At 42.8% G+C, this 27,287-nt stretch overlaps 1 protein-coding gene across 3 annotated transcripts in view; it reads left to right on the top strand.

Moving 5' to 3' along the window:
• Positions 1–27,287, top strand: part of LOC123649459 (zinc finger protein 708-like) — a 56,498-nt gene that overhangs the window by 18,382 nt on the left and 10,829 nt on the right. The window contains exons 1-2 of one of the 3 annotated variants that reach the window (XM_045567615.1): positions 8,900–9,062; positions 20,555–20,681. In XM_045567615.1, the coding sequence (XP_045423571.1) occupies positions 9,033–9,062; positions 20,555–20,681 (157 nt within the window). In that variant the 5' untranslated portion in view covers positions 8,900–9,032. Of the gene's footprint in view, positions 1–8,899; positions 9,063–13,949; positions 14,183–20,554; positions 20,682–27,287 lie in introns of those variants that run through there. The other 2 variants (XM_045567616.1, XM_045567614.1) reach the window with 2 other exon arrangements.

Below are 27,287 nucleotides of genomic sequence, written 5' to 3'. Positions count from 1 at the left end.
AAGGAGTGACCGGGCCCGGGCTTTATACGGGTACACCTTAGCCAAGACGCGCCTAAGTTCCCTGGAGGGACGCAGCCAGGCGGACACCTGAGAGGACTCCCTTCCCTAATACCCTTGTGAGCATGGGTCAGACTCAGACTACACCTTTGTCTACCCTCATTGATCATTTTAAAAATGTTAAGGAAAGGGCACACAGCCTTTCCTTGGATATAAAGAAAAAGAAATTTATCACCTTGTGTGAGGCAGAGTGGCCGGCCTTTGGGGTAGGATGGCCACAGGAAGGAACATTTGATGCTGAGCTTATTGAAAAAATAAAAGGGATAGTCTTTGGTCATCACGGCCATCCGGACCAAGGCCCCTATATTATAGTCTGGCAAGACTTGGTCCAGGGTCCGCCACTTTGGCTAAGGACCCTCCTGCCAGCATCAAGGAACAAGACACAAGCCCTAGTTACCAAAGAGATAAAGAAGAGTAGGGTACAGGATCCTCAGCCCACAGGATCACCTGTAGTGCCAGACTCTAACCTGTATCCACATTTAATAGATTTAGAGTGGCATACACCTCCACCTTATAATCCTGGAATGGCCCAGGCGGCTCCTGCAGCTCCCGCAGCCCAAGGGGGAGCGGAACCTCCGACAAGGGGTCCGGCGTACGGCACTAGACAACAGACTGGACAAACTCCAGATCCTGAACCAGTGAGAGCGCTTCCCTTGAGGGCTGTGGGACCCCCGGGAGTGGACGGAGAACAAGCGTATCAGTACTGGCCCTTCTCCACCAGTGATCTTTATAATTGGAAATCTCAAAATGCAAATTTCTCTGATAATCCAAGGGACCTAAGTAACCTGTTAGATTCTGTCCTTTTCACTCATCAGCCCACATGGGACGATTGTCAACAGTTACTTAAGGTGCTTTTTACCACAGAAGAGAGGGAGCGAATCCAGGGAGAAGCCCGGAAGTTAGTCCCTGGTGCAGACGGCAGGCCTACCACCAATCCTTGGGTCATCGACCAGACCTTTCCCCTTGAACGGCCGCCTTGGGACTACAATGAGGCTGAAGGCAGGGAGCGTCTCCGGGTCTACCGCCAGACTCTGATGGCCGGTCTCCGAGCGGCAGCACGAAAGCTGACCAATTTGGCTAAGGTAGGGGATGTTCGGCAGGGGCCCGAGGAGAGTCCAGCGGCTTATCTAGAAAGGATTATGGAGGCTTTCAGACAGTACACTCCCATAAATCCTGCTGCAGAAGAGAGCAAGGCAGCAGTAATGATGGCTTTTGTTAACCAGGCAGCCCCTGACATTAGGCGTAAAGTGCAGAAAATAGAAAGGCTGAGTGAAAAAACTTTGAAAGACCTGCTGGAAGTAGCGGAAAAAGTCTATAACAATAGGGAGACACCGGAAGAGAAGTTAGAAAGAATGAGACAGGAAGATAGAAAGTTCCAGGTGGGTGAGGCACGTAAGGCAAATAAGGAAATGGCTAAGATCCTACTTGGAGCCATGGGAAGGGGACAGTCAGGGGCAGATGGCAAAGAACGACCCCGGAGGGAAAGACTAGGCAAGGATCAGTGTGCCCGCTGCAAGGAGCATGGACATTGGGCTAGAGAATGTCCCAAGAAAAAGGGGGGCCCAGGGAGGAGAGCATCGCCTAAGAGAGTCTTAGTAGTGGGGCAAGGAGAAGATAGTGAATAGGGAAGACGGGGTTTGGTGCCCCTCCCCGAGCCCAGGGTAACCTTGCAAGTGGAGGGGAACCCAGTTAGCTTCCTGGTGGACACAGGGGCAGAATACTCGGTGATTACCAAAACTACTGGAGAACTATCCAATAGGACTAGCTGGGTGCAGGAGGCAACTGGAACTAAGCCCTACCAATGGACCACTCAACAAAAGTTAGATTTGAGCTCAGGGCAAGTGAGTCATGCTTTTATGGTCATTCCAGAGTGCCCCACCCCATTATTAGGAAGGGACATACTCACAAAATTAAAGGCCCATATCTACTTTGAAGAAGAAGGAATAATAATAACTGATGATAAAGGCAACCTTATCAGTAGCCCCCGGGTTACTCAAGTCCTGACCTTGGCTCAGGCAGACGAGTACCGACTGTATCAGCCCATGAAGATCAATCAGGAAGGGGAAACGGGCTACTGGCTTCATGAGTTTCCTGAAGCCTGGGCTGAGACGGGGGAGCAGGATGGGCAAAGCATCGGCCGCCTCTCTATATTGAACTGAAACCAGGAGCTGAACCAGCCCGGGTCAGGCAGTATCCCATGCCCCAGGAGGCCAAGATGGGCATAACGCCCCACATTCAAAGGCTTCTAGATGCCGGAATCCTCTGAAAGTGCCAGTCAGCTTGGAACACTCCTTTGTTGCCAGTGAGAAAACCGAGTGGGAAGGATTATCGGCCAGTGCAGGACCTCAGGGAGGTCAATGTGCGGGTCCTAGACATCCACCCTACGGTTCCCAACCCCTATACCCTGCTAAGCTCCCTTCCCCCGACACAAACCTGGTACACTGTTTTGGATTTAAAGGATGCTTTCTTCAGTTTGGCAGTAGCCCCGCACAGCCAGGAAATATTTGCCTTTGAATGGCAAGATGAAGAGAGGGGAATCCAGGGGCAGCTGACATGGACAAGGCTGCCTCAAGGGTTTAAGAACTCACCCACCTTGTTCAACGAGGCCCTTCACTACGACTTGGGTGAGTACCATGCCAACCACCTGGAAGTGACCTTGCTACAGTGTGTAGATGATCTGCTACTAGCTGCCCCAACCCCACAGACCTGCTTAGAGGGCACCAAGGACCTGCTTAGGGTGCTAGGCGAACAGGGATACCCGGCCAGGGCTAACAAGGCCCAGATTTACAAGGAAGAAGTCACCTATCTAGGATATAAAACAAAAGGAGGTCAGAGATGGCTGACTGAGGCAATGAAACAGACTGTGTTAGGGAATCCCACTCTGACATCATGTCGAGAAGTACAAGAGTTCCTGGAGTCAGTGGGGTACTGCCGCCTCTGGATCCCGGGTTTTGCAGAAAAAGCTCGACCCTTATATGAGGGATGTAAATCAGGCCAGACATGGGAATGGACTATGCAAATGGAAGACGCCTTCCGAGCCCTGAAAACAGCTATGTTACAGGCCCCGGCCCTAGCGCTCCCTGACCTCACAAAGGAGTTCCACCTGTTTATATATGAGAGAAAGGGAATAGCCAAGGGGGTACTCACGCAGACACTAGGACCTTGGAGGCGGCCGGTAGCGTACCTGTCCAAAAAGCTAGACCCAGTAACAGCAGGATGGCCAGCGTGCCTGCGAATCATCGCAGCTACCGCTTTGCTGGTCAAAGACGCCGACAAGCTCACCCTGGGCCAGCGTCTGCACATCACCACCCCTCACGCCATAGAGGGGATCTTGAAGCAGCCGCCGGGACGATGGATCACGAACGCGAGGCTGACTCACTATCAGGGGCTTCTGTTAGACGCCCCTCGCATCGAGTTCCGGACTTCTGCCATCCTGAACCCAGCCACGCTTCTGCCAGATCCAGTGCCGGCAACGCCTGAACATAGCTGCCTTGAGATCCTGGCCAAGACTCAGATGGCCCGGAGTGACCTGCAAGACCGCCTCCTCACGAACAGCGACCTGACCTGGTTCATGGATGGGAGCAGCTTCGTCCGGGACGGACACAGGTATGCAGGGGCGGCCATAGTAGATGAGCAAGGCAGGCTTATCTGGGCCACGCGCCTTCCACAGGGGACCTCGGCCCAGAAGGCTGAGCTGGTCGCATTGACAGAAGCCCTTCGCCGGGCCCAGGGGAAGAGGCTGACGGTGTATACTGACAGCCGCTATGCCTTCGGGACAGTGCATATACACGGAGCCCTCTACAGAGAAAGGGGCTTCGTTACAGCTGAAGGCAAAGAGATTAAGCACAAGCCAGAGATACTCCAACTACTAGAAGCCATCCTGTTACCCAAGGCAGTGGCTGTAGTCCATACCCCGGGACGCCAGAGGGGGGACTCCCTTGAGGCCAGGGGCAACCGGGCCGTGGACGCTGAGGCAAGAAGGGCTGCGGAGGGACCGGTACTAACCGATGTTCTGCATCTGAGCTTGCCGCCCCCTGGGATGGGGAAGATGCCCCCCCAACAGGACTATTCCAGCACGGACATAAGGTGGGCCACAGAGAAGCTGCAGGCGACGCCGAACAAGGATGGCTGGTTCCAAGATGGAGAACATCGCCTGATAGTCCCTGAGACCTTAGGGAATCACCTACTAGGGCACTTGCACCAGACAACGCATCTTGGCAAGAAGAAGATGTTACAGCTGCTGGCCACGGCACGACTCAGATTCAAATCACAAGAGAAGACGGCAGAGGACATTGTCAAAAACTGCCATGTCTGCCAGGTTGTGCAGCCGGGAAAGGTCAGAGGGACCCATGCAGGTACCAGGGAACGGGGGAGGCAACCAGGATTATTTTGGGAAATAGATTTTACAGAGATAAGACCAGGGAAATATGGGTACAAATACTGGTCATGGTAGATACCTTCTCAGGGTGGGTAGAGGCTTTTCCTACTAAAGGAGAAACTGCTTTAATAGTGGCAAAGAAAATATTAGAAAAAATAGTTCCCAGGTGCGGGCTGCCGGAGAGCATAGGGTCTGACAATGGGCCAGCCTTCACAAGTCAGGTTAGTCAGGGGCTAGCCCGGGCTCTGGGGACAGATTGGAAATTACATTGTGCATATAATCCCCAGAGCTCGGGGCAGGTAGAAAGAATGAACAGAACCCTAAAGGAGACTTTGACTAAATTGGTCCTGGAGACTGGTGGAGACTGGGTGACCCTCCTTCCCTTCACCCTGTTCCGAGCCCGGAACACCCCCTATCATTTAGGCCTAACCCCCTTTGAGATTATATACGGCGCTCCTCCACCTGTAATACCAAAAATGACTTCTGGGGCTCTGCCTGAAAACCCTAAAGGAGTGCTGCAGGCTGTACAGGCCCTCCAACGAGTTCAGGGCCAGATCTGGCCTGCGCTCCGAGCCTTTTATCAGGCAGCTCGACAGGAGGGAAAAGAGGTTGCCGGGCACCCCTACCAGCCGGAAGATTGGGTATGGGTGAAACGGCATAATAGCAAAACCCTAGAGCCCAGGTGGAAGGGACCTTTTCAGATTATTCTTGTCACCCCCACTGCCCTGAAGGTTGATGGAGTGGCGACCTGGATACACCACTCTCACACGAGACCTCCCAACAAGGACGAGCAAGAGCAGCAACAAATTCAGTGGAGAGCCTCGGCAGATCCAGAGAATCCACTAAAGACCAGACTGACTCGCGTGGCAACCAGACTGCCGCCGGACCAATGATGGGGACACCCGGAATGAAGATGCTTGTGGTGACTGGTATAATCAAAACACTTATAGAAAAAATACTGACTGACCCAGATCCCCACATGCCCTATAGCCTCACCTGGGAGATCAGTAGTCTAGAAACCCATGAAGTTTTTAACACGACTTCAGGAACAGCCCCACTAAACACCTGGTGGCCAGACCTATACTTTAATTTGGAAAAGATTAACCCTCTAGAAGACATGGAAGGGGGAAAGTGGAGGCAGTACCAAAGGCGAGTGTCCATGGGCATAAATGGGTTTTATGCGTGTCCTGGATTTAGAACAGGAGAGATGAGACGCAAGTGTGGGGGAGTCCTTTCTCATTTCTGTGCAGCCTGGGAGTGTGTAACCACCAATGATGGAGAGAGCAAATGGCAGGTAACTCCCCTTTTTATCGAGATGTCTTTTGTCCGGCCATGCACACGAAGACTATATGGCCATAACTGTAACCTAATACGTGTAAGGTTTACAGATGAAGGAAAAAAGGACAGACGGTGGACCTCGGGACTTTCTTGGGGGCTGTTTCTCCATCAGCGCCCACAATTTAGTACCATAATACAGATTAGGCTAAAGGTTTCTCCCATCGCGGGCATTGTGGGACCCAATGCAGTGCTGATAGAGAAACAAAACACCCCATGCCCAACGACCCGAAGCCCGACAAGCGCCCCACTCATACCTTCAGAGACTCCAGTGGCGAAAGTGGAAACACAAGTAGCCCCCAGAGCACAGACTCCGGTGGCGAAAGTAGAAATACAAGCAGCCCCCAGAGCAGAGGAGCCGGGAGATCCCCTATGGAAAATGCTGACAGCAGCATATGAGGCCTTGAACCACTCTGACCCCAATGCTATGGCAGCTTGCTGGTTATGCTATGATATTAGACCCCCTTTCTATGAAGCAGTGGGATTGGCTGCCCCCTTCCATTACTCGGGAGAGGAGACCCCCGGGTCCTGCAAGTGGGACCGCAAGGGCCCAGGGCTAACACTTCAGGTAGTCACCAGGAGCGGAACCTGCATAGGGAAGGTGCCCCCTAGCCATGCACAGCTTTGTGCCAAAGTCCACCTGGTCGTGAACCGGACTGGAAGAACAAAATGGATTGTTCCGGCACTTGATGGGTGGTGGATTTGTTCTAAGATAGGCCTGACTCCATGTCTCAGCCTGTCTGTCTTTAATGAGTCTAAAGAATTCTGCATCCAGGTGCTAGTGTTCCCTAAGGTTATTTACCATCAAGAAGATATAATATACGATGCATGGACAAAGGGCACAGAAAGAGCCGGATTGGCTAGAAAAAAAAGAGAGCCCTTTACGGCAATAACCTTAGCCACCCTTTTCAGCCTAGGCGCAATAGGAGCTGGGAGAGGAATCTCATCCTTAGCGATACAACATAGGGGGTTCGATAGTTTGAGGGCTGCCGTAGATGAAGACATAGCCAGAATTGAAAAGTCTGTCTCTCTTTTAGAGAAGTCCCTAACCTCACTGTCTGAGGTGGTGCTACAGAACCGGAGGGAACTGGACCTCATATTTCTCCAACAGGGAGGGCTATGTGCGGCCCTTGGGGAAGAGTGCTATTTCTATGCTGACCATACTGGGATAGTTAGAGACACCATGGCTAAAGTCAGGGAAGGACTGGCAAAGCGGAAACGAGAGCGTGAACAAAGAGAAGGATGGTTTGAGTCATGGTTCAATAGCTCCCCTTGGCTGACTACTTTGCTTTCCACTATACTAGGACCCCTAATTGTGCTCCTGCTCATCCTCACTTTCGGACTGTGTATTCTAAATAGATTAATTACCTTTGTAAAAGAACGGGTCAATACCATACAATTGATGGTATTGCGGCAGCAATACCAAAAGCTGAGCCATGATACCTGCTTAGAAATGGAAGAGGTGCGAAACCCCATGTACGAGCAAGAGTGCTCGTAGGTAAAAGAAAAAGGGGGGAATGAAGAACAGGAATTGATAGTAGGAAAATGTGTGTGTGATGAATTGTTAAAAAAAAAAATGTGTGCTCTCTTTGATTCTAACTGATGCTATTTGCTTCTGTGACTGTGTTTCCTTTTAGTTGTTTGATAAACATAGTTAATCAGAATGAAAAACAGGCATAAGAGCAAGGGTAACTCCATGATAGGCTAGGCTTCCTGGGTGTGAGAAGCTAACAGCCTAGCTCTGCTTCTGTATATATTGCGTGTCTGCTTAAGCTTAGGTAAAGCCATGACAGGCTTGGGGAGATAAAGAAAGATAAGACCCCAGAGAGTAAAACTGCAAGTCACTTCCTGATGTACTGGCCCCCACCCCTCCCCGACTGCATGAGGCATCATGGGTTAAAACAAAATGCAAGGAAAAAGTACTGAGGAAAAGCGCTGAGTCCAGGACCTGGAAAGAGGGGGAACCAATCAGGGGCAGGGTGAAATATAATGCTGGGGGGGAAAAGAAAAAGGGAACAGGGCACGCTGCCAGAGTATAAAAGACATGCCTCCCCGCTGCGCGGGGTCCCTGCCCATGGAAAGAGACCACTGCGTTGGTGCTCGGGGCTTGGACCCTAGCTCGAGCTAGTCAATAAAACTCCTTTGCCTTTTTGCAGCCTCAGTGACTCTGTCTCTCTGTTCCTGGGGCCGAGGGGAACCGGCTCTAACAATATGAATCCAGATGTGCTGTCTTAATTGGGGTGTTCTGGAAGCTAAAATACAGAGGGGCTTTGAAAGATTTAGTACCAAACAGTATTTTATTAATAATATGATATTAACCACATATTGAAATAGTACTTTGGATATATTGTGTTAAATAAATTATTACAATTAGTTTCACGTGCTTGTTTTCTTTTGCATTGCTACTAAAACATTTAAAATGACACACGTGGCTCCTACTTTAGTTCTAGTAGGCATTGCTGCCTGAAAGGATTGCCTCCCTTTTCAAAACTCAGGCTTCCTCCTTAAAAAACGGAGGCCAGAAATTTTATAAAATCTTGTTTATTTATTTATTTATTTATTTTAGAGACAGGGTCTTGTTCTGATTTCCAGACTGGAGTGTAGTGGCCTGATCATAGCTCACTGCAGCCTCCGACTCGTAGGCTCAAGCAATCCTCCTTCCTTGGCCTTCCGAGTAGCTAAGAATACAGGCCTGCAATACCATGACTGGCTTTTTAAAATTTTTTGTAGAGATGATGTCTCGCTATCTTGCCAAGGGTGGTCTCAAACTCCTGGCCTCACGTCATCATCTTCCCTTGACCTTCCAAAGTGCTACGAATCACAAGCCACTATGCCTGACCCAGAACCTGAAATTTTAGGTTTCAATTTTGAATATTATGCGTATTATTCACAATGGATATGACATAATATACAAGGTTAAACGCAAATGTTCTCCAGGCAGTGCCAGGTCCCTGAGGGGAGAGGAAAAACACTGGTTGCAGCTTTGAATAGGCGGGATCCCGTCATCTGTCACTCAGGGGCTAAGGGAAAGGGTCTGGGCCCATCCAATCAGGAGTGCTGGTGTGGGAACGGTCCAATCAGGCTCGCAGCGGGAGAGGAAGGGGCGGCGTCTACAGCCCGGCACCGGCCTTTGTCTCCGGCCTCAGCCCGCCGGGCCTCGTCCGTGTTCGCTGCTCCTTCTCTTTCGCTCTGAACGATCCTTGCGTCTCGTCACAACCTCTGTCGTGCTGTGACCTGCAGGACTGCAACATCTGTGAGGAGGATGCAGGGACGACACGGAAGCTGGGAGATGGTGAGTGTGTGGGACTAGCTGTCCCGGGGGTTGGAGCCGGCTGTAACCGGGTGTGGCGGGTCCCAGGCCTCCCGGTGTCTGCCCGGGAGTCTGCAAACCCGAGTCCCCGCTGGTGCCGCTCGGCCCTCGGACCCCTGGGGCCACAGGGTGGGGGCTGGGACGGCAGCCAGGACCCGGAGCGCCCTGTCCTGTCTACACGTGACCTCGCACGGCTGAAAGGCCTCTCGGGGCGGCTCTGCGCCCGCAGCGCCGCGGGCGTTTCTGTCAGATTGTGCGGTAAAGACGTGAGGGTTATCAGGGGAGAATCCCCTCTCAGTGCTGGGGCTTATGGGGTCCCCAGTTTGTCCTTTCCCCTGTTAAAAATTAAACTAAAACGCCGTTAAAACGTTAAAGAGTTTACTAGAGCAAACCGATTTGTGAGTCAGGAAGCCCCCAGCCATGGTTTGCGTTTGGGGATCCACAGGAGCGGCTTGAAGGAAGGGGTTTTATAAGCTGCGTAAGGAAGCAAACCAAATTCAGTAACTGATTGATTATAGTTTTGTAGTTGCCTTTTTTAGAATATGACGGTGGTTGTCTTCTGGTTATGTAATCAGAGGTTAATTGGTAGTTTGTAGTTAGTTAAGCCTAAATGTTCCCAAGTTAGTAATTTACAAAAACTGCATTTCAGTTAGATTTCGGTATCCTTAGGTAGAAGTTGGGGCACAAGTGTCAGTTCAGTGTAACTGCCAACTCTTCAGTTATTTTAACACTCCACAGAAGGACTTGTTCCTCCCTGCATTTTCCAAATGTATGGCAACCAGAATCTCAAATCCACCGCTCTGTTCCCCCAACATAAGTCTCCTAGGGCCTGCAGTAAAATACCGAATTTCTAGTTTTTTCCCCCACATTCCCAAATATGAACTTTCACTCACCAATTCACAGTATCCACTATTTGTCCTTTATTGTACTTTTAAAGAGACAGAATATTTTAATTGTTTATCATTTTTCACAGAGGAGTGGGTCACACTTTTTACATTCATGGGGCTCGGTGTGGTGGCTCATGCCTGTAATCCTAGCACTCTGGGAGGCCGAGGCAGGAGGATTATTTGAGATCAGGTGTTCTAGACCAGCCTGAGCAAGAGTGAGACCCCATCTCTACTAAAAATAGAAAAAATAAGCCAGGTGTAGTGGTACGGGCCTGTAGTCCCAGCTACTCGGGAGGCTGAGGCAGGAGGATCACTTGAGCCCAGGAGTTTGAGGTTGCTGTGAGCTGGGCTATTGCCACGGCACTCTAGCCTGGGTGACAGAGCATGATTCTGTCTCAAATAAATAAATAAAAAGAAAAAATAAATATTTGTGTTTCTGAATATTTCACATGAGGAAATCAGAGACTATTCACTTGACACTCTGTTATAATGATTCTTTGTGTCTCTCCTTCTTTTATCTTCCCTAGGCACAGATGTCTTACCAGAATGTCTTTGGTTTGAGGTTTATCTACAGAAATTTTATAGGGTGAAGTGTCCTCAGCCACCCTCCTGTCTTTTGCTGGTCCTGGGTTTCATAACTGTGTGGGGACAACCCAGAATGCACACAGTGGCCTTGTCTCTTGGAGTGTCTAGTGAATATCAGCCCCTGGGTCTTCTCCAAGCGGACAGCCTGAGGTTTGGGGCTGGAGCCTGTGAAGACAGCATTAGGTTGCCTTGGGGCTGAGAGGAATCTCCTGGTATTCCCTTCATCTAAAAAGCTTAACTACTTGAGACATGAAGATTTTCTTCTCCCAAGCCCAGTTTTCATTTCTTGGAGACATGCCAGTTGGATGCTGGTATTAAGGAAGAAAGACACAAATGCTTCCTGCTCTCTGGATTTTCTCACACTTGTGAAGGGGGAAAAAACTGCCTCAAAGGATAAAGAAAACAGACCCCAGTGAGGTGGTGCAAGAACCTGCAAAGCAAAATGCATTTCAGGCACAAAGCGGGTCACAGTGCAGTGTCTCCTGGGAGAAGGGTCATCTAGTACTTCAATTAGCAGGATGGGGTGGGCAGATTTGCCCAGTGTTAGGATGGCCTGACTGGACACTTGAGTCACACGTGTTGGTGTTTCTGTCAGCACTTCCCCTTCTATGGGTTTTTCACCTAGAAAAGATTTGTTCACTTATTTTCCCTTCAGTTTGTCTTTAACTATAAAATGAATTTTAGCAGTAGAGCTTGCAAGATAAAATATTTTCAAATAGGTATGAAAAACATAGATCTCGTTAAAAAATCTGGTCATATATTCAACTTGTTAAAAATTCTTATTTACCATTTTTCTTCCCATAGTGAATGTAGTAAGTTTCTCAGGTATGTTCTTTATTTGGAGGTGATTTTGGAGTTCCAGGGCTTAGCTTTGGGAATGCTACCTAGGAAAGAAAATTGGAAAAATCTGTCTTCCATTTTGGTTGCAGATGAAGGAATATATTTCCACAAGAAAGTAGGGTGGAAAAATTGGTGAATGACAAAGATTCACTAAAACATCCATTCCTCTCTTTTTTGCAGGGTGGAGAATTTGTGACAGTGGATAACTCTATTTTGTATTCTGTTGTCTGGATGTTGGAGTTTAATGATCAATCCTATGAGACAGGATTTGGCAACTCATAAATGTATTTACTAAATGGTTTGTTATAATGCAAATAATTAAATGGGCTGTTTATTGTCTAAAAGGGATAGATACGTTTGCTTTTTCTGTTGAGGTATGACATTTTAGTGCCTTATAATTTCTGTGATAGTATCATAAATATATTTTGATTTTTTTTCCCCATGATTCCTGAATCTCAGCTCCTGTAAGTTTTATTTCCTAAGTGACTAGAGCAGTAAAAATATTCTTTGTTAGATTATTTGGTATTTTGTCCTTGGTTTCTGAGGTAGCTCCTGACCAGTAAAGGTGAAAGATAGTCTTTTGTTATTAATATTTACAACATGTTCTTTAAAGCACTTGACTTATGTTAGTAAGAGGATTTTTGGAAAACCCCTAGAAACCACTAGATGGCATTCTGGTTGCCAAGGGAATGAGTCACATGCCCAGAGGGATGGAATTTTCAGTTCCTCCCCCAACCTCTAGGGAGGAGAGAGGAGCTTAAGGTTAAGTTGATAACCAGTGACTTATGGTTTAATTAATTATGTGGATGAAATGAAGCTTACATAAAAACCCAAAAAGATGGAGTTTGGGGAGCTTCCAGGTAGCTGAACACATGGAATTTCCTGGAAGGTGATGACTCTAGCAAGGACATGAACACTCTGTGCCTCATCCCCCATCTCCAGGTAGATAGTATTGGAATTGAACTGGGTTTAAGGACACGCAGCTGATGTCTCCTGCAAAACTGATTTCTTGCTTGTTGATAGGGAGAAGTCCCCTCACCTTTGGTCACAGAAATCTTCTGTGTTGATATGTTCTGGTATGAGAGCAGAGGAAAAACACTTAGGGCTTGAGTTTTTCCCGCTTAGAATTTCCTTTTATTCTATAAACATAAACACTGGATTTGAGTGATTTTGCTGCCATCTTTAAATACTGTGTGTTTTCTTATATAAAATTATGTAAATAACCCTGACCAAAAAGCAAAGGCCTGAGCCCAGTGACTCCAAGCTAAGGCCAGTCCCTAAGCCTGCCACAGGAGGTCACTGAAGGCCCAGTTAGTTCTTCCTGGGACACCTCCACTGCAGGTTTCCCAGCCTGCTCACACCAACCATGGAAGGAGCACTTTATAAAATCTTTTTTGCCATGTAATTCCTGTTTTCCAAAGTATTTAAGGATTTTATTCCATGATTTGAGTTTAAGCTTTTTATTTTCTTGGTTGAAAATATGTGTGCAGTGAGTGATATGGTCTGAAGAAGCAAAAATCATTTCTTTTCTTTTTTTTTTTTTTGGAAACAGAGTCTCGGGACTACAGGCCTGTGCCACCATGCCCGGCTAATTTTTTCTATATATTTTTAGTTGTCCAGCTAATTTCTTTCTATTTTTAGTAGAGACGGGATCTCACTCTTGTTCAGGCTGGTCTCAAACTCCTGAGTTCAAACAATCTGCCGGCCTCAGTCTCCTAGAGTGCTACAATTACAGGCGTGAGCCACCACACCCGGCCGAAAATATAAATAATTTAAAAGGACGTATATTTTACTACAGTTCACAGAAAACATATGCACACTAAGCAAAAACAACAGAATTAGATTTTTTAATGCTGCTCTAATCTGTTTTATCACATTACATGGATCATGACATCCTTTGTATATCATCACATATGCATCATGGCGTCATTGTTAAGGGCTTCCATCCATTTCCACCACTGTTGCACACTTGTTCATTATCAAACAAGGCTGCGATGAAAACACCTTAATGCTCATGCTGTAATAATTCCTGATGATATGCCCTGGGAGATACTCAAAGCAAAGAGACTGTTTATTTGTGTCTCTAATGAAGGATATTTGGGGAAATTAGGACACATGGATGCCGGTGACTCTCACCCAGTGTGGGTCGGACAAGACCTTTCCTGCAAGGAATCTCTGGGTGTCTCAGGGAAGGGAGGCTCTGTCCTCCTGCACATGGCCTGTTATGCCACAAATTGTCATGTGATTCCATGTCTTTTTCCAGCTGGGACTGATGACTATCAATCTAAAATAATCAAAAAGGTCAGAATCTAATTTAAAGAGAGTATTGACGTGCAAAGGTTGAGGATGGCCACCCAGGAGCATAGATTCAAGTTGCCCTGAATATAAACTCCCATTGGCAGTAGTTGCAAGTGGGTTTTTAAGGGCAAAAGAGGAGAGGCAGTTTCTAAGTTGTTCATGAAGAATTTACATTAAAATTACATAAGCTATTGATTGGCTGTATTTTGTTTTGTTAATCACAGTTCTAAAAACATGAAGATAATGGGTGAGGCAGCTAGTCTGGAACAAAATATCTTTAAACAAATGCCCCCAGGCATGAGTTAAGAGATTGACATAAGTCACATAGTCATGTCTGTCTGGGCCTGATCAATTTTGCATGTCTCATATAGCTCCAAAAACTCTGAGATATTTTTGTTTTCTCAGGTCACAGAGGAAATGTGTTCCGAAGGCCGACCTCTCCTCACACCCTGCTGCCACCCTGTGATTTCTGTCCACTCACACACGCACTAGGTAATGACATGGTCATGCTTCTTTCAGGACAAGGGTCCAAGCTCAGGAATTGCACCCACAGCACATGTGCTCTTACAGTCGCACACCAAAATCCATACAAGGACCTCGATGACTCCTGGATTCTTCCCACCCCAACACTCAGTCTGTAGCAGGAACTGATCCCTCCACCAACCTAGGCTCTGGACCACCCTATCATAATCTCATCTCCTGCATGGACACAGGAATAAGACATAGCCCCACCTGGGCTTGTATATGTAGCAAAAACCAGTCCTTCCAATAATGCTGCACTGTCTCACATCCATGGTCCCTTGATACCACCTTCTCTGTTCTGCCTATTTTTCCCTACAAATCTTTTTTGTCCACTCAGTGTGCCCAAGGCCACCCCTCTGGTGCCTGAATATAGCACCTTCTGGAATGTAGATGTCCATGTGTTCAAGACCATGGCCCTAGATCTGGCTGGGGTAAGAGCAAATCAAATGTAGATTAGAATTACAAGACTTAATTCTCAAAGCTGAAAATGAGGGAAGAGGTTTTGGCCCTTCCTTTTTCTTGAAGTGTTTAATTTACCAAACTTTTGTATTGAAATTTTTTGTATGCCTCTTCAAAATATATGTAAGTTATTTTAACAGCTAAATAGGGCTTTTGTCCTTCTTTTTGACCAAAGAATATCTTTTCTCTAGGACCTGGAAACTATTGCTTTGAAATTTAAATATCCAGGAAGATTGAGCCCTATATAACTGTTTTTGTAGAAAAGTAGGAGCCTGCCTTTAGCAGGCACCTGGATCCAAGTTGCAGATCTGAATCTTGTCATGAAGACAAGAGAAGTATATTTTTTCTTTGAATATAGCCAATTCAAATTTTCTTGGAATATAGCCAAAACAGAGAGAGCCTCCCCAATGGCCAGATAAATTTAGGATGTACTTTATAAGACAAATGGTGCTGTCAGGTCTTCTACTTAAACACTAATTATGGGGGGCCAGGCCTATAATCCTAGCACTCTGGGAGGCTGAGGCAAGCAGATCATTTGAGCTCAGGAGTTCAAGACCAGCCTGAGCAAGAGTGAGACCCCATCTCTACTAAAAAATAGAAAGAAAATTAGCCAGACAGCTAAAAAATATATAGAAAAAATTAGCTCGGCGTGGTAGCGCATGCCTGTAAACCCAGCTACTCGGGAGGCTGAGGCAGGAGGATCACTTGAGCCCAGGAGTTTGAGGTTGCTGTGAGCTAGGCTGACGCCAGGACACTCTAGTCCTGGCAACAGAGTGAGACTCTGTCTCAAAAAAATAAATAAATAAAGACTAATTATGGCAACTTTTCTTTATTTTTACAATCTCTTAGCCTGTCACGCACATCCCATTCTGGGTTGTGTAATAAAACAGTTTTCTTTCTGCTCTACCATTGTGGATAGTTTTTCTGGGTCTGGAGATGATTTTCTTATTATATTTCTGAAAGGCTGTCTGGAGTTTCCAGACATAATATGAACATATATGGTGCCCATCAGGTTTCACTGTAGAGGGGTCTTTTCCTATGGGGCTTCCAGTCACAACCCACAATTGTGGAGCAAATTGTACTCTGTTGCCAAAATCTATAGGCAGAATTATCTCTCTGCCTATTTGGCATCTACAGTCTCTTCTAGAGCAGATTACTACCAAAAATAACTTCACAGGCAGCAATCAGTCATCCTCTTTTTTTCAATGAACTTGACATCTTCAGAACTTGAAACCAAGTCAGAGTCAATGGGGCCCCAATACTCAACCAGGCGTGCACATGTGTATTGAGTAGGCCTTAGAATCTGAACTTCCTTCTTTTGCACAAATGTTCATGGATTTACAGAAGGCATCTGCAAGTCCCCGTCCTAAGAACTAAATTTCTAGCTCCAAAGTTTAAATCCAAGTCCTCAGCTTCTTCAGGATGCCTTAGATCCTTTCCATGAGGGGATCTTTCCTCCAGCTTCCCTCCCCTCACTATAACACCCAAGAATACAGAGCCAGGTTGTTCCTACCTGACACCTGCTTATAATATCTGGCCCCCACCTGGGATTCACAAGACAGGGCCAGGTGTTGAACTGAGGATATACAGAAAATCTAGGGGAGACATTTTCTGTATTGAGAAAAGATCAACATAGATATCTTAAAGCCCCATTTTTGGAGTGGGGACTTCTGAACTTTTCTGATCTTGGCCAGTGAGCTGCTGTAGTTGTGTGAGAGGATTGTGGTGTGAACAGAATCTGATGGCAGAATCTGTAAGTATAAACAAGCACCTGAGCAGCCAGAGGGCAGGGCCACAAGATATCCATTGCCCTGACCACAACAATACCTGCCTATACACTGTTTTACTGGGTATTGGGGCATTCCTGTGCTTCCTCTTACCGCAGAGTTAGCTGAGCATGGACAGGTGATCAGCACACAGCTGATCCAGGATCAGCTGCATCACCAGGGCAGCTTTATTCTCTCTTCTGACCCACAGTCAGCCTGAGTTTCTCCTGCCTGGAGCACGATGGGGCCATCAGCCTAATGTCACTAGAGACTCTCTTACCAGGACCTCGGAGACTTTGATGTTTTGGGGATATCCTGTGCAGAATGGGCTGAGACATACAAGATCGAGTTCTAATTTCACTTCAGAGGGAGAGAAATGAGTGATCTGGGCTTTGTTTCTCCCCTCACAGAAGAAATATCCTTGGTTGGTGCCCAGAAGGAAGTTGCTCCAGTGTCTTGGTACTTGGGTGAAGAACAAAAAGGAGGTCTGGAGATGCAAACTGATGGATAAATCAATTGCCTTCATTTCATCTGGTCATAAGAAAACCACATGAAGCAGTCATGGTCTTTAATGTCCAGAGACTTTCAGTCTAGAAAAAAATGTATCAGTGGTTGCACTTAACATCTTGCATTCAGTGCCAAGAAGGCAGGTGTACAGGGGACTTGGGCTTCATTTGTACCATGTCCCTTATGTTGTTGTGAGTGCTGATGTCACCACTGAAGGGCAATTCATGGATAGAAGAGTTATTATTATGAGCTTTTACCTTGTTAAGAATAAGTATTAAGCTTGTAATTTTTCTAGAAAGCCCTATGAGTTTGGGTTAAATTGCTTGTCATTGTATGTTACAAAATAGATAAGAATAGGGCTTAAAAAAATTAAAATCAGGCCAGGTATGATGACTCACACCTATAATCCTAGCACTCTGGGAGATGGCAGGATTGTTTAGCTAAGGAGTCAAGACCAGCCTCAGCAAGAGGGAGAACATGTCTCTACTAAAAATGGAAAAATTAGATGGGTGTCATGGTGCGTGCCTGTAGTCCCAGCTACTTGGGAGGCTGAGGCAAAAGAGTCGCTTGAACCCAGGAGATTGAGGTTGCAGTGAACTATGATGACTCCACTGCACTCTAACCAGAGCAACAGAGTGAGACTGTGTCTCAAATAATAATAACAAAAATTATAATCATAATAATAAAATACATAAATAAAATCAAATAAACTCAGGGAGTGAAATTTCCCTTGGGCAGGCTTAGGAAAGATGGAACTGAAAACAAACCAGCACAGAGATGAGAAGCCTCAGGTCTGCTCCCTGCACCAGTCCTGCCCAGATCCATCCACCCTCTTCTGAGCCTGGTCCAAGTGTGGCCCCACCCTGGAATCTCCCCTCACAGAACTGACTAGAAGAAATTAGACTTTTGGGTGGCTGCTCCTGTCTTTCCAAATCTAGTGCTGACAAGTTTTAAAAACACAAAAGCAGGTAATTGGAAAGAAAGGACTCTATCTTTTGGGGCCTTAATTTTTTTGTCATTAAAACCTGTGTTTCTGAGACATCCCACCTAGCTACCTATAGTTGTTCTACAAGTTATAAAAAGGTAAATATAAGCACAACAGTAAAAAATCCTTCTGAACTACGCTTCACCCTTTTCTGTATTGCTCCCATCTGTCTGTATTTAGCTTTTATTTTATATATTTTCTTCTTAAAATCAAATGATAGGGGAAAAAAGAGAAATACAAAGACCAGGTCTTTCATCTGAATCCTGGTTGGAATTTGGGGACATTTAGTATCTGACTCCCAGGGTATTATTGTGAAGATCAGCTCACATACTGGGAGTTCCCAGCACAGAGCCCTGTAACATACTTGGGAGCACATGGTACCTGCTCAGTAAACACTGCATTAACACGTATACATGTTGTTTTACAAATGTAGACTCACTCAGGCATTGCTGCCTTCTTCAGCCTTCTGTAAACTTGAATTGGCCAGCAAGGAATGTGAACTTTCAAGTTAGTATTTGTGTTGTGGTAAGAGTGTAAGGTGTAAGGGACTCTGTGCTGTTTCTGCTGTCTCTAGCTGAGTGCTACTGATAATGGGTCTCGGGAGAACATCATCCCCATTAAGAGGGACTTGTTATAGAAGCCAATTCTTAGACCCCTTCCAAACCTGCTGAACCACATTACCGAAAGTTGGGGCCCACAATCCCAAAAAATTTATATGCACGTTGAAGCTTGAGAAACAAGACCTAAGAGGTTCTCAGCCCAGGCTTAATGGTTATGATCACGTGGCCAATTTGAAGACATACAATTACCTGTGCCCTCTGCCACAGATTCTGTTTTCTGTGATTAGATTCAGATTATAATTTAATTTTTCCCACTCATATCACAGTGGTAATTATAGTCCATCTGTGATTATTGACACTTCATACCAGTTTGTCCCATGACACCTGATGGTAGCTTTATTCACTTGGTTAAGGTATTCTTGGCAAGATTCCTTCACTATAAAGTTTGTTCTTTTTGTATTTGTCATTAATGCTATCTTGGGGGAATTTACTGAGTGGTGTGTTTAAACAATCACATATAATGCAAAAACTCCCTTCTTTTTAGTTTCTACTTCTTCATAGCTTGCTTTGGAGAATAAAGGATCTCATATTTGTTAACTTGAGATACTGCTTTTGAGATTGGTAGATTTAAAACAGGTCTCAGTTTTGTACATTTCTATTTTATTTTCCTCTCGTGTCACAAACATATGTTTCTTTATTCTCTGTATTTTCGGAGAAAAGGAAGAAGAGTTAGCATATAAGTAATATGTTGAGCATCTTAAAACTTGAAAATGTAACAGGCACGTAGAATAAATGAAACAAATTGAAAAAACGGCTCAGGAACAATAGCTCTTATTTAATTTTATATTATTGTGTGTGGTGGTCTCCATAGTTTGTCTAATAATCAACAGAGATCTATAATTTTTTTACAATTAAATATATTTCTTTAAACAAAAATGTTCTACTCTATCACATTTAGTGTGTACATAGGTACCATTTCTATGTATTTGTGTGCATAAAATGTAACATTATTTTATCAATTTTGTGTTGCTGTCTTCTTAACTTGTTTTCATTACTCTTCTCAGTTAAGAAATCTGCCCTGAACATTCTGTTGGGGTTGTCTCTGTATATTGGCCTGTATGTCCTTTTGAGATAAATTCTAAGTCAGATAAATTGGGGTAAAACCCAAGCTCTACTCTTTACTGGATAATTGGCAAAATATTGTCATAAAATAGGAATATTGTTGTTTTTCTTATAAATTATTTTTGTGGTTTTAAGCATTAATATATGAAAAGCTGCTAGAATGACATCTAGTATACACAGTAAATGTTCAAAAGGGATTGCTGCTATTCTTGCTGTTATGTTATAATTTATATATTTCATGAAACTCTCAATTCTGTGTCATCCATAAATCCTTCCTTCAGTGTTCTACCTCTGCTGTTCAAAAGTGTGGCTTTAAGACCTCAGGCATTGGCATCACTGGTGAGCTTGTTAGAAATGCAGAATCTCAGGCCTCACCCAGATCTACTGAATCAGCATCTGCATTATAACAAGATCTACGGTTCATTGTTGTACCCAATAAAATTTGAGAAATGTGCTTCTCACTCACCATGACTTTCCATCTGAGGAATAGACGCAACTGATTCTGTATGATGTAAATATAGCACTCGAAAATGTATATTTCTGTTGGTGATGCTTTAGTTTTATATTTTATGTTCTATATAAGCATAGTATCTACACTAATTTTGTGGATGTTATGTCATTCTCCTTCCACAGAGGTAGAGAATGCCTTAAGGAATATTAGTGTGTTAAAATGTATATTCTTGTGTAATTCAGGTCACTTATATATGTCAGAGCCAGGACTCTTAACTCTCCCTCCTTTTATCTTGGGTCAAATTAAGAACTCTGCCCGTGGCCACTTGTTCATTTGTTTATTATTTATATTTTTAATTTTTTTCAGGGGCTGTTGACATTCAGTTATGTGACTGTAGAATTCTCTCGGGAGGAGTGGGAATACCTGGACCCTAAGAACTCTGCCCATGGCTACGTGGTCAATGTGTTATGTATTGATTTATTTTTATTTCAGGAACTGTTGACATTCAGAGATGTGGCCATAGAATTCTCTCCAGAGGAGTGGGAATACCTGGACCCTGCTCAGCAGAATCTGTATAAGGATGTGATGTCAGAGAACTACAGAAACCTGGTCTCCGTGGGTGAGAATAACTTACCTCTAGAATATCTAATATACTCCAAGGGTTTTATTTCTTTTCTTTGCAGAATGTGTCTTGGGAGCTTCTGTTTTGTATGAATGAGTTTCAGATTCCTGTTTTCAGGAAAAATAATTGGGGAATTGTTAATGTACAAAAAAAATCTTTATGTTTGACCTCATTATTTACCTTCTTTCTTGAGGCAATTTGTAGGTTTCACTCTATTTTAGCGGTGATTCTAGAAATTCAGTGATATAAAATATTGTCTATACCTTAAAATACAATTTCTTCTTTTAATTTGTGATTCAGTCATACTTGAAAGTGAAGCACAGGATCCACAAATTTAAAATGCTTCCTAAATATTCTACGGGTGCTGTTGGAAAATAGTACTTAAAAAAATAATCTTCTAGAATCTTCTATAATATTCTATCTTCTCTACTGAGTACAATGGTAAGTTGAAAATTGAAGAATCCCAAGCAAAATTCATGGGATTTTTTTTCTAATAAACTAGAACTTGCTGTCTCTAAGCTGGACTTGGTCCGTTGTTTAAACAACTGAAAGAGCCCTGGAATGTAAAGAGAGAGGAAACAGTAACCAAACACCCAGGTAGGTGAGAGTGAATGAAGCAGATGACACAGGTGATAGGTTCAAAGGACAAGGAGGAAGCTAGACCTTAAAGTGTGGATTAAGAAGCTCTGGTACAACGAAACTAATTTTTGAGAAGCCTAGATTCATTTCACTTCCTCTCACAGAAAAACATCTTCTTTCTCATGCTCTTATATTGTCTGAGGATTGATTCTCCTTAAGATTGTGAAAAATACTATCTGAGGACTCCCTTTTCCCTTCAGTGATCTTCCATCAAATTCACAGTGAGAGCCAAAGTCCTCCCCTTGGCCTGTGAGGGCCTCCATGATCCACTCATCCATTTCCTTGGGGTCCTGGGAAAATCTGTGCATATTTCTGACTGTCTCTATGTTAACCGATTTTTTAAGTTCTGTTTTTGCCTCATGTCAGAACTGTGTGAACATGGTGGTGGACATAGTAATATTTGGTTCAGAAGTCCCAGAAATACTTTAGACAGATGTAAAATATTTTCTGTTTTATTAATTTCCAATGCTATGGAGGTTTCAAAGGTGATAATACAGAAATTAATTCTCTGTAATTTCATCAGAGTAGAAAACATCCCCTTTAATTAAATATTAAATAACATAATAAATATTTAATTAGGTATTTAATTTTAAAATATTTATTTAAAAATTCTAATCATATATTTTACATTAACAGTTGCTTTTTCCTAGCCTGAACTAGAAATTTAAACTGTATATGCACAGTTTAATGTACTACTTGCCATATAGAGTTCTTAACTAAAAAGTGTTTATGGGAGGCTTAGAACATTGTCCAGCGTATGCTAACATTTTGACTGTTACCTTATTTTTTTTTTTTTTTGAGACAGAGTGTCACTCTGTTGCCCAGGCTAAAGTGCTGTGGCGTCAGCCTAGCTCACAGCCACCCCAAACTGCTGGGCTCAAGCAATCCTCCCGCCTCAGCCTCCCGAGTAGCTGGGACAACAAGCGTATGCCACCCTGCCTGGCTAATTTTTTCTATATATTTTTAGTTGTCCAGCTAATTTCTTTCTATTTTCAATAGAGATGGGGTCTCGCTCTTGCTCAGGCTGGTCTCGAACTTCTAAGCTCAAATGATCCACTGGCCTCGGCCTCCCAGAGTGCTAGGATTACAGGCGTGAGCCACTGTGCCCGGCCACCTTATATCTTTTTTTTTTTTTTTTTGAGACAGAGTCTCACTTTGTTACCCGGGCTAGAGTGAGTGCCGTGGCATCAGCCTAGCTCACAGCAACCTCAAACTCCTGGGCTTAAGCGATCCTACTGCCTCAGCCTCCCGAGTAGCTGGGACTACAGGCATGAGCCACCATGCCCGGCTAATTTTTTTGTATATATATTTTTAGTTGGCCAGATAATTTCTTTCTATTTTTAGTAGAGACGAGGTCTCACTCTTGCTCAGGCTGGTCTCGAACTCCTGACCTCGAGCGATCCACTCGCCTCGGCCTCCCAGAGCTAGGATTACAGGCGTGAGCCACCGCGCCCGGCCCGGCCACCTTATATCTTAATAATTACCATTTTACAATTTTGTTTGGTTACTTATGCACCTTACCAAGAATGTTTCCTCTGTGTTTATTTGTTCATTTGTGTGTTTGTTCTTTTTTTTTCTTCCCAACATGTGCATTTATTTTTACAAATATAAATTTTGTTTTTGAGATGTACATCTTGGTGATTTGATATATGTATACGTTATGTAATAACACAATGAACTTAACACATCCATCATTTCACATAGTTGCCAAATTTTGGTGTGTGAGAACACTTAAGGTCTAGTCTCTTCATCTACTCAAGGGAGTATTATTTAATCTGAAGTATACAATATGGTACTGTTAACTATATTTACAATGTTGCACATTATTGAGAGTACTGTTGGTCTTGCTAGCAAAATAACAGCTAAAAATACATTCTATAAACTCTCTCTCTCTGTGTATGTGTACTGATAGGCACCCTGCCAGGTTCTGTTTTCACAACATCTAATAATAAAAGGAACCCAACAGACAAAAAGAAAATATAAATCTTTCTCTTTACATTCACCAGCTCACTGTCTTTTAGAATTTATAGCCTCAAGGAGTTCCTGAGGAGTCCTGAGTGGACAGCAGGAGGGCCAAACTCCAGGTCTCAGTTTCCTGCCTAAAACCATACCTCAGGGCAAGATCACATCCCCAGTGATAAGTCTGACTACATTTCAGAGATAAAGAAGTCTCCAGAAAGAAACAAACAAAAAAGCACAAGAGGGACAAGCTGAGGTCTCACAGCTGCCTCCTGCTAATTTCCACAGCCACTTCTGTTTCAACTGACAACAATCACTATTTTTTTCCTTTCTCTTGGTCCCCATGAAAATCAATTTCCTGGCCTTGGCAAGGTACCTCCCTTATCTTTTGGGCACCTCGCCATACAACTCCCCCTCATTGTTTCCCTTTATTTCCCTTTTCTCTTGCTCACTTTTTCCGCTCTATTTCTTTCCTCCTAAAAGATAAAGTAAATTTTTTACGTATATATCCTAATCTTTATCTGAAGAAATCTTTCTCTAAACCCATGTACACTAGCTCTCCACCTGAACAATTATATCCCCAGAATTTATTCATCTTGTAAATGAAAGTTTGTACTCTTTGACAAATATCTCCCCATTTTTACCACTCCCCAGTGTTGGCACCCACCATTCTCCTCTCTAATGCTATGATCTCTACTTGTTTATATCCCACAAATAGCTCATATCATACAGTAATTTATTTCTCTATTTTATTTCAGTTACCATAATTTCCACCTGGTTCCTCCATCCATGTTGTCACAAATGGCAGAATTACCTTTTTTTCTAATGGCTGCAGAATACTATATATTGTGAATAATCTATAAATATAGGAGAGCAGATATCTGTTTCTATTGCTGGTTTTATATCCTTTGGATATATACCCAGAAGTGAGATGGAAGAATTGTATGGTATTTCTGTTTTTAATATTTGAGGAGCCTCCATACTGCTTTCCATAATGGCTGGATCAATTTACATTCCCTCTGACATTGTAGAAGAGTTGCCTTTTCTTCTCACCTTTGCCAACATTTATTATCGCTTGACTTTTTTATAATAGTCATTAAAAGAAGTGTGAGGTAATATCTCATTGTGGTTTCACTTGCATTTTCATGATGTATAATTATGTTGAGCATCTTTTCATAAACCTATTTGCCACTTTTATGTCTTCTTTGGAGAAATATCTACTCGGGTTCTTTGCACATTTTAAGTCAGATTTACCTTTTTTTTTATTTGCTATTGAGTTGAGATCCGTATATATTTTAAGTATTACATTTATCAGATATATTTTCTCCCAATCCTTATGTTGCTCTTTTATGTGTTTTTTTTTCTTCTGCTGTGCAGAAACTTTTTAGTTTGATGTAGTCTTACTTGTTTTTGGTTTTTGCTTTTGTTGCTTGTAGTTTTTTGGTGTGATATTAAAAAAAAAAACATTACCAAGCTAATGTCAAAGAGTTTGTTCCCTATGCTTTCTTCTAGAAGTTTAATTCTTGCACATAGGGATAGCTCCTTTTTATCATCATTGATTGAAGAGACTATGCTTTCTTTTTTGTGTATCTTGGTGTCCTTGTCAAAACCTAGTTGACTGTATACTCATGGGTTTATTTCTGCTATCTCTAATCTTTTCCAGTGGTGTTTGTCTGTTTTTATGTCAGTACCATACTCTTGGTTAGTATAGCTTTGTGATAGTTTGAAATCAGGAAGTGTGAAGACTCCAGCTTTGTTCTCTCTCAAGATTTTGTTGGCTATTTGGAGTCATTTGTGGTTTCATGGAAATTTTTGAATTCTTTACTATTTCTGTGAAAAATGCCATTGGAATTTTAATAGGGATTGTAGATTGCTTTGTATAGTATGGACATTTTATATTATTTCAATTTATGAACAAGGACTATCTTCATTTATTTGCATCTTCCATTTCATTCATTAATGTTAGATTTTACTGAACAAATCTTTTCACCTGTTTTGTCAAATTGAGTCTTAAGAATTTTATAGTATTTAATTCTATTGTAACTGGGATTGTTTTCTTAACTTTTTTCACAGATATTTATTGTTAGTATATAGAAATGCAACTGAGTTTTGAATGTTGATTTTTATGACCTACAACTTTAGTGAATGGGTTTAGTAGCTCTAACTTTTTTTGATATAATCTTTGCAGTTTTCTATATATATGATCTCTTCATCTACAAACAGAGAGAATTTTACTTCTTCATTTCTGATTTGAATGCTTTTTGTTTCTTTTTCTTACCTAATTGCTCTGGCTTGATCTTCCAGTAATATGTTGAATAAAAGTGGTGAGATTAGGTTTCTTTCTCTTGTTTCTGATATTAGGAAAATCTTTTAACATTTCACTGTTGAGGATAATGGTACCTGAGGGCTTGTTACATAAGACTTTTATTATGTTGAGGTAGATATCTCTGTATGTATATTATTTCAAGGTTTTATTATAAATGTGTATTGAATTTTGTCCAATGTTTTTAATAAATCAGTTGAGATAATCATATGATTTCCATCTTTTCAGTTTTTGCATTATATCATTTTTACTGATTCATATATGTTGAAACATCCTTGCATCCCAAGTGTAAATCCTACTTGTTCATGGTGTATGATCTTTTTAGTGTGTTGATAAATTTGGTTTCTAGTATTTTGTTGAGAATTTCTGCTTGTATCTTCATCAGAGATAATGGTTCAGGCTTTTCTTTCTTGTAGTGACTTTCTTCTGATTTATCCAATATGTTGTCATATAATTGTTGACATTATGGTCTTATTATACTTTGTATTTCTGTGATATCAGTTCTAAAGTCTCCTCTTTCATTTATAATTTTTTTCTGTCCTCTTTTGTTACTTTTCCTTTGGTTGTTCTAGCCAAAATTTTTCAATTCTGTTTTCTTTTAAAAACTTAACTGTTGGCTACTTTGATCTTTTCTTTTGTTTTTCTAGTTTTTATTTATAACATTTTTTATCTAATTATTATTATTTTCTTTATTATGCTAACATTGGGATTATTTTATTCTTACTGTTTAAGTTCCTTGAGTATTAAACTTATAAAGTATTAAAATTAGATTATTTCAGAACTTTTTCTCTTAATGTCAAAAGGTATCATTATAAACTTATCTTAATAATACTTTTAGTGCATCCTAGAAGTGTTCATTCATTGGTGATGCTTTGAATTTGTCTCAAAATACATTTTGATATTCCTTTGGATTTCTTCTTTGACCCATTGGTTACTCGGGGGCACGTTTTTTTATTATCCACATATTTGTGAGTTTCCCAATTTTCTTTGTGCTATTGATTTCTGGTTTTATTAATATACCATTGTGATCTGAAAGAAAAACTTAATATACTTTTTTTTTTGTTTGTTTGTTTGAGACAGAGTCTCACTCTGTTGCCCAAGCTAGAGTGCCATGGCATCAGCCTCGCTCACAGCAACCCCAAACTCCTGGGCTCAAGCAATCCTCCTGCTTCAGCCTCCCAAGTAGCTGGGACTACAGGCATGTGCCACCATGCCTGGCTAATTTTTTTATATATATATTTTTAGCTGTCCATATAATTTCTTTCTATTTTTAGTAGAGATGGGGTCTCGCTCTTGCTCAGGCTGGTCTCAAACTCCTGAGCTCAAACGATCCACCAGCCTCGGCCTCCCAGAGTGCTAGGATTACAGGCGTGAGCCACCGCGCCCGGCCTTAATATACTTTTAATCTTCTTGAATTTGAAAAGACTTTTTTTTTGTCCAACATATGCTCTATTTAAAGAATATTCCATGTGTTATAGAGTAGAATATGTATTCTCATAATATTGGATGGAATGTTATATCTCTGTCTGTTAGTTCTCTTTGGTCTATAGTGTTTTACAACTGTACTCTTTTCTTATTAATTTTCTAAATGACCTATCTATTGTTTTAAGTAGGGTACTAAAATCCCCTTTATTATTGTATTTCTGTCTATTTCTCCCTATAATTCTATTAATGTTCACTTT

Source organism: Lemur catta, chromosome 13 (assembly GCF_020740605.2).
Source record: "Lemur catta isolate mLemCat1 chromosome 13, mLemCat1.pri, whole genome shotgun sequence".
NCBI classification, from domain to species: Eukaryota; Metazoa; Chordata; class Mammalia; order Primates; family Lemuridae; genus Lemur; species Lemur catta.
Note: the sequence above shows the minus strand (reverse complement) of the source record. Positions and strands in the feature narration are given on the sequence as shown.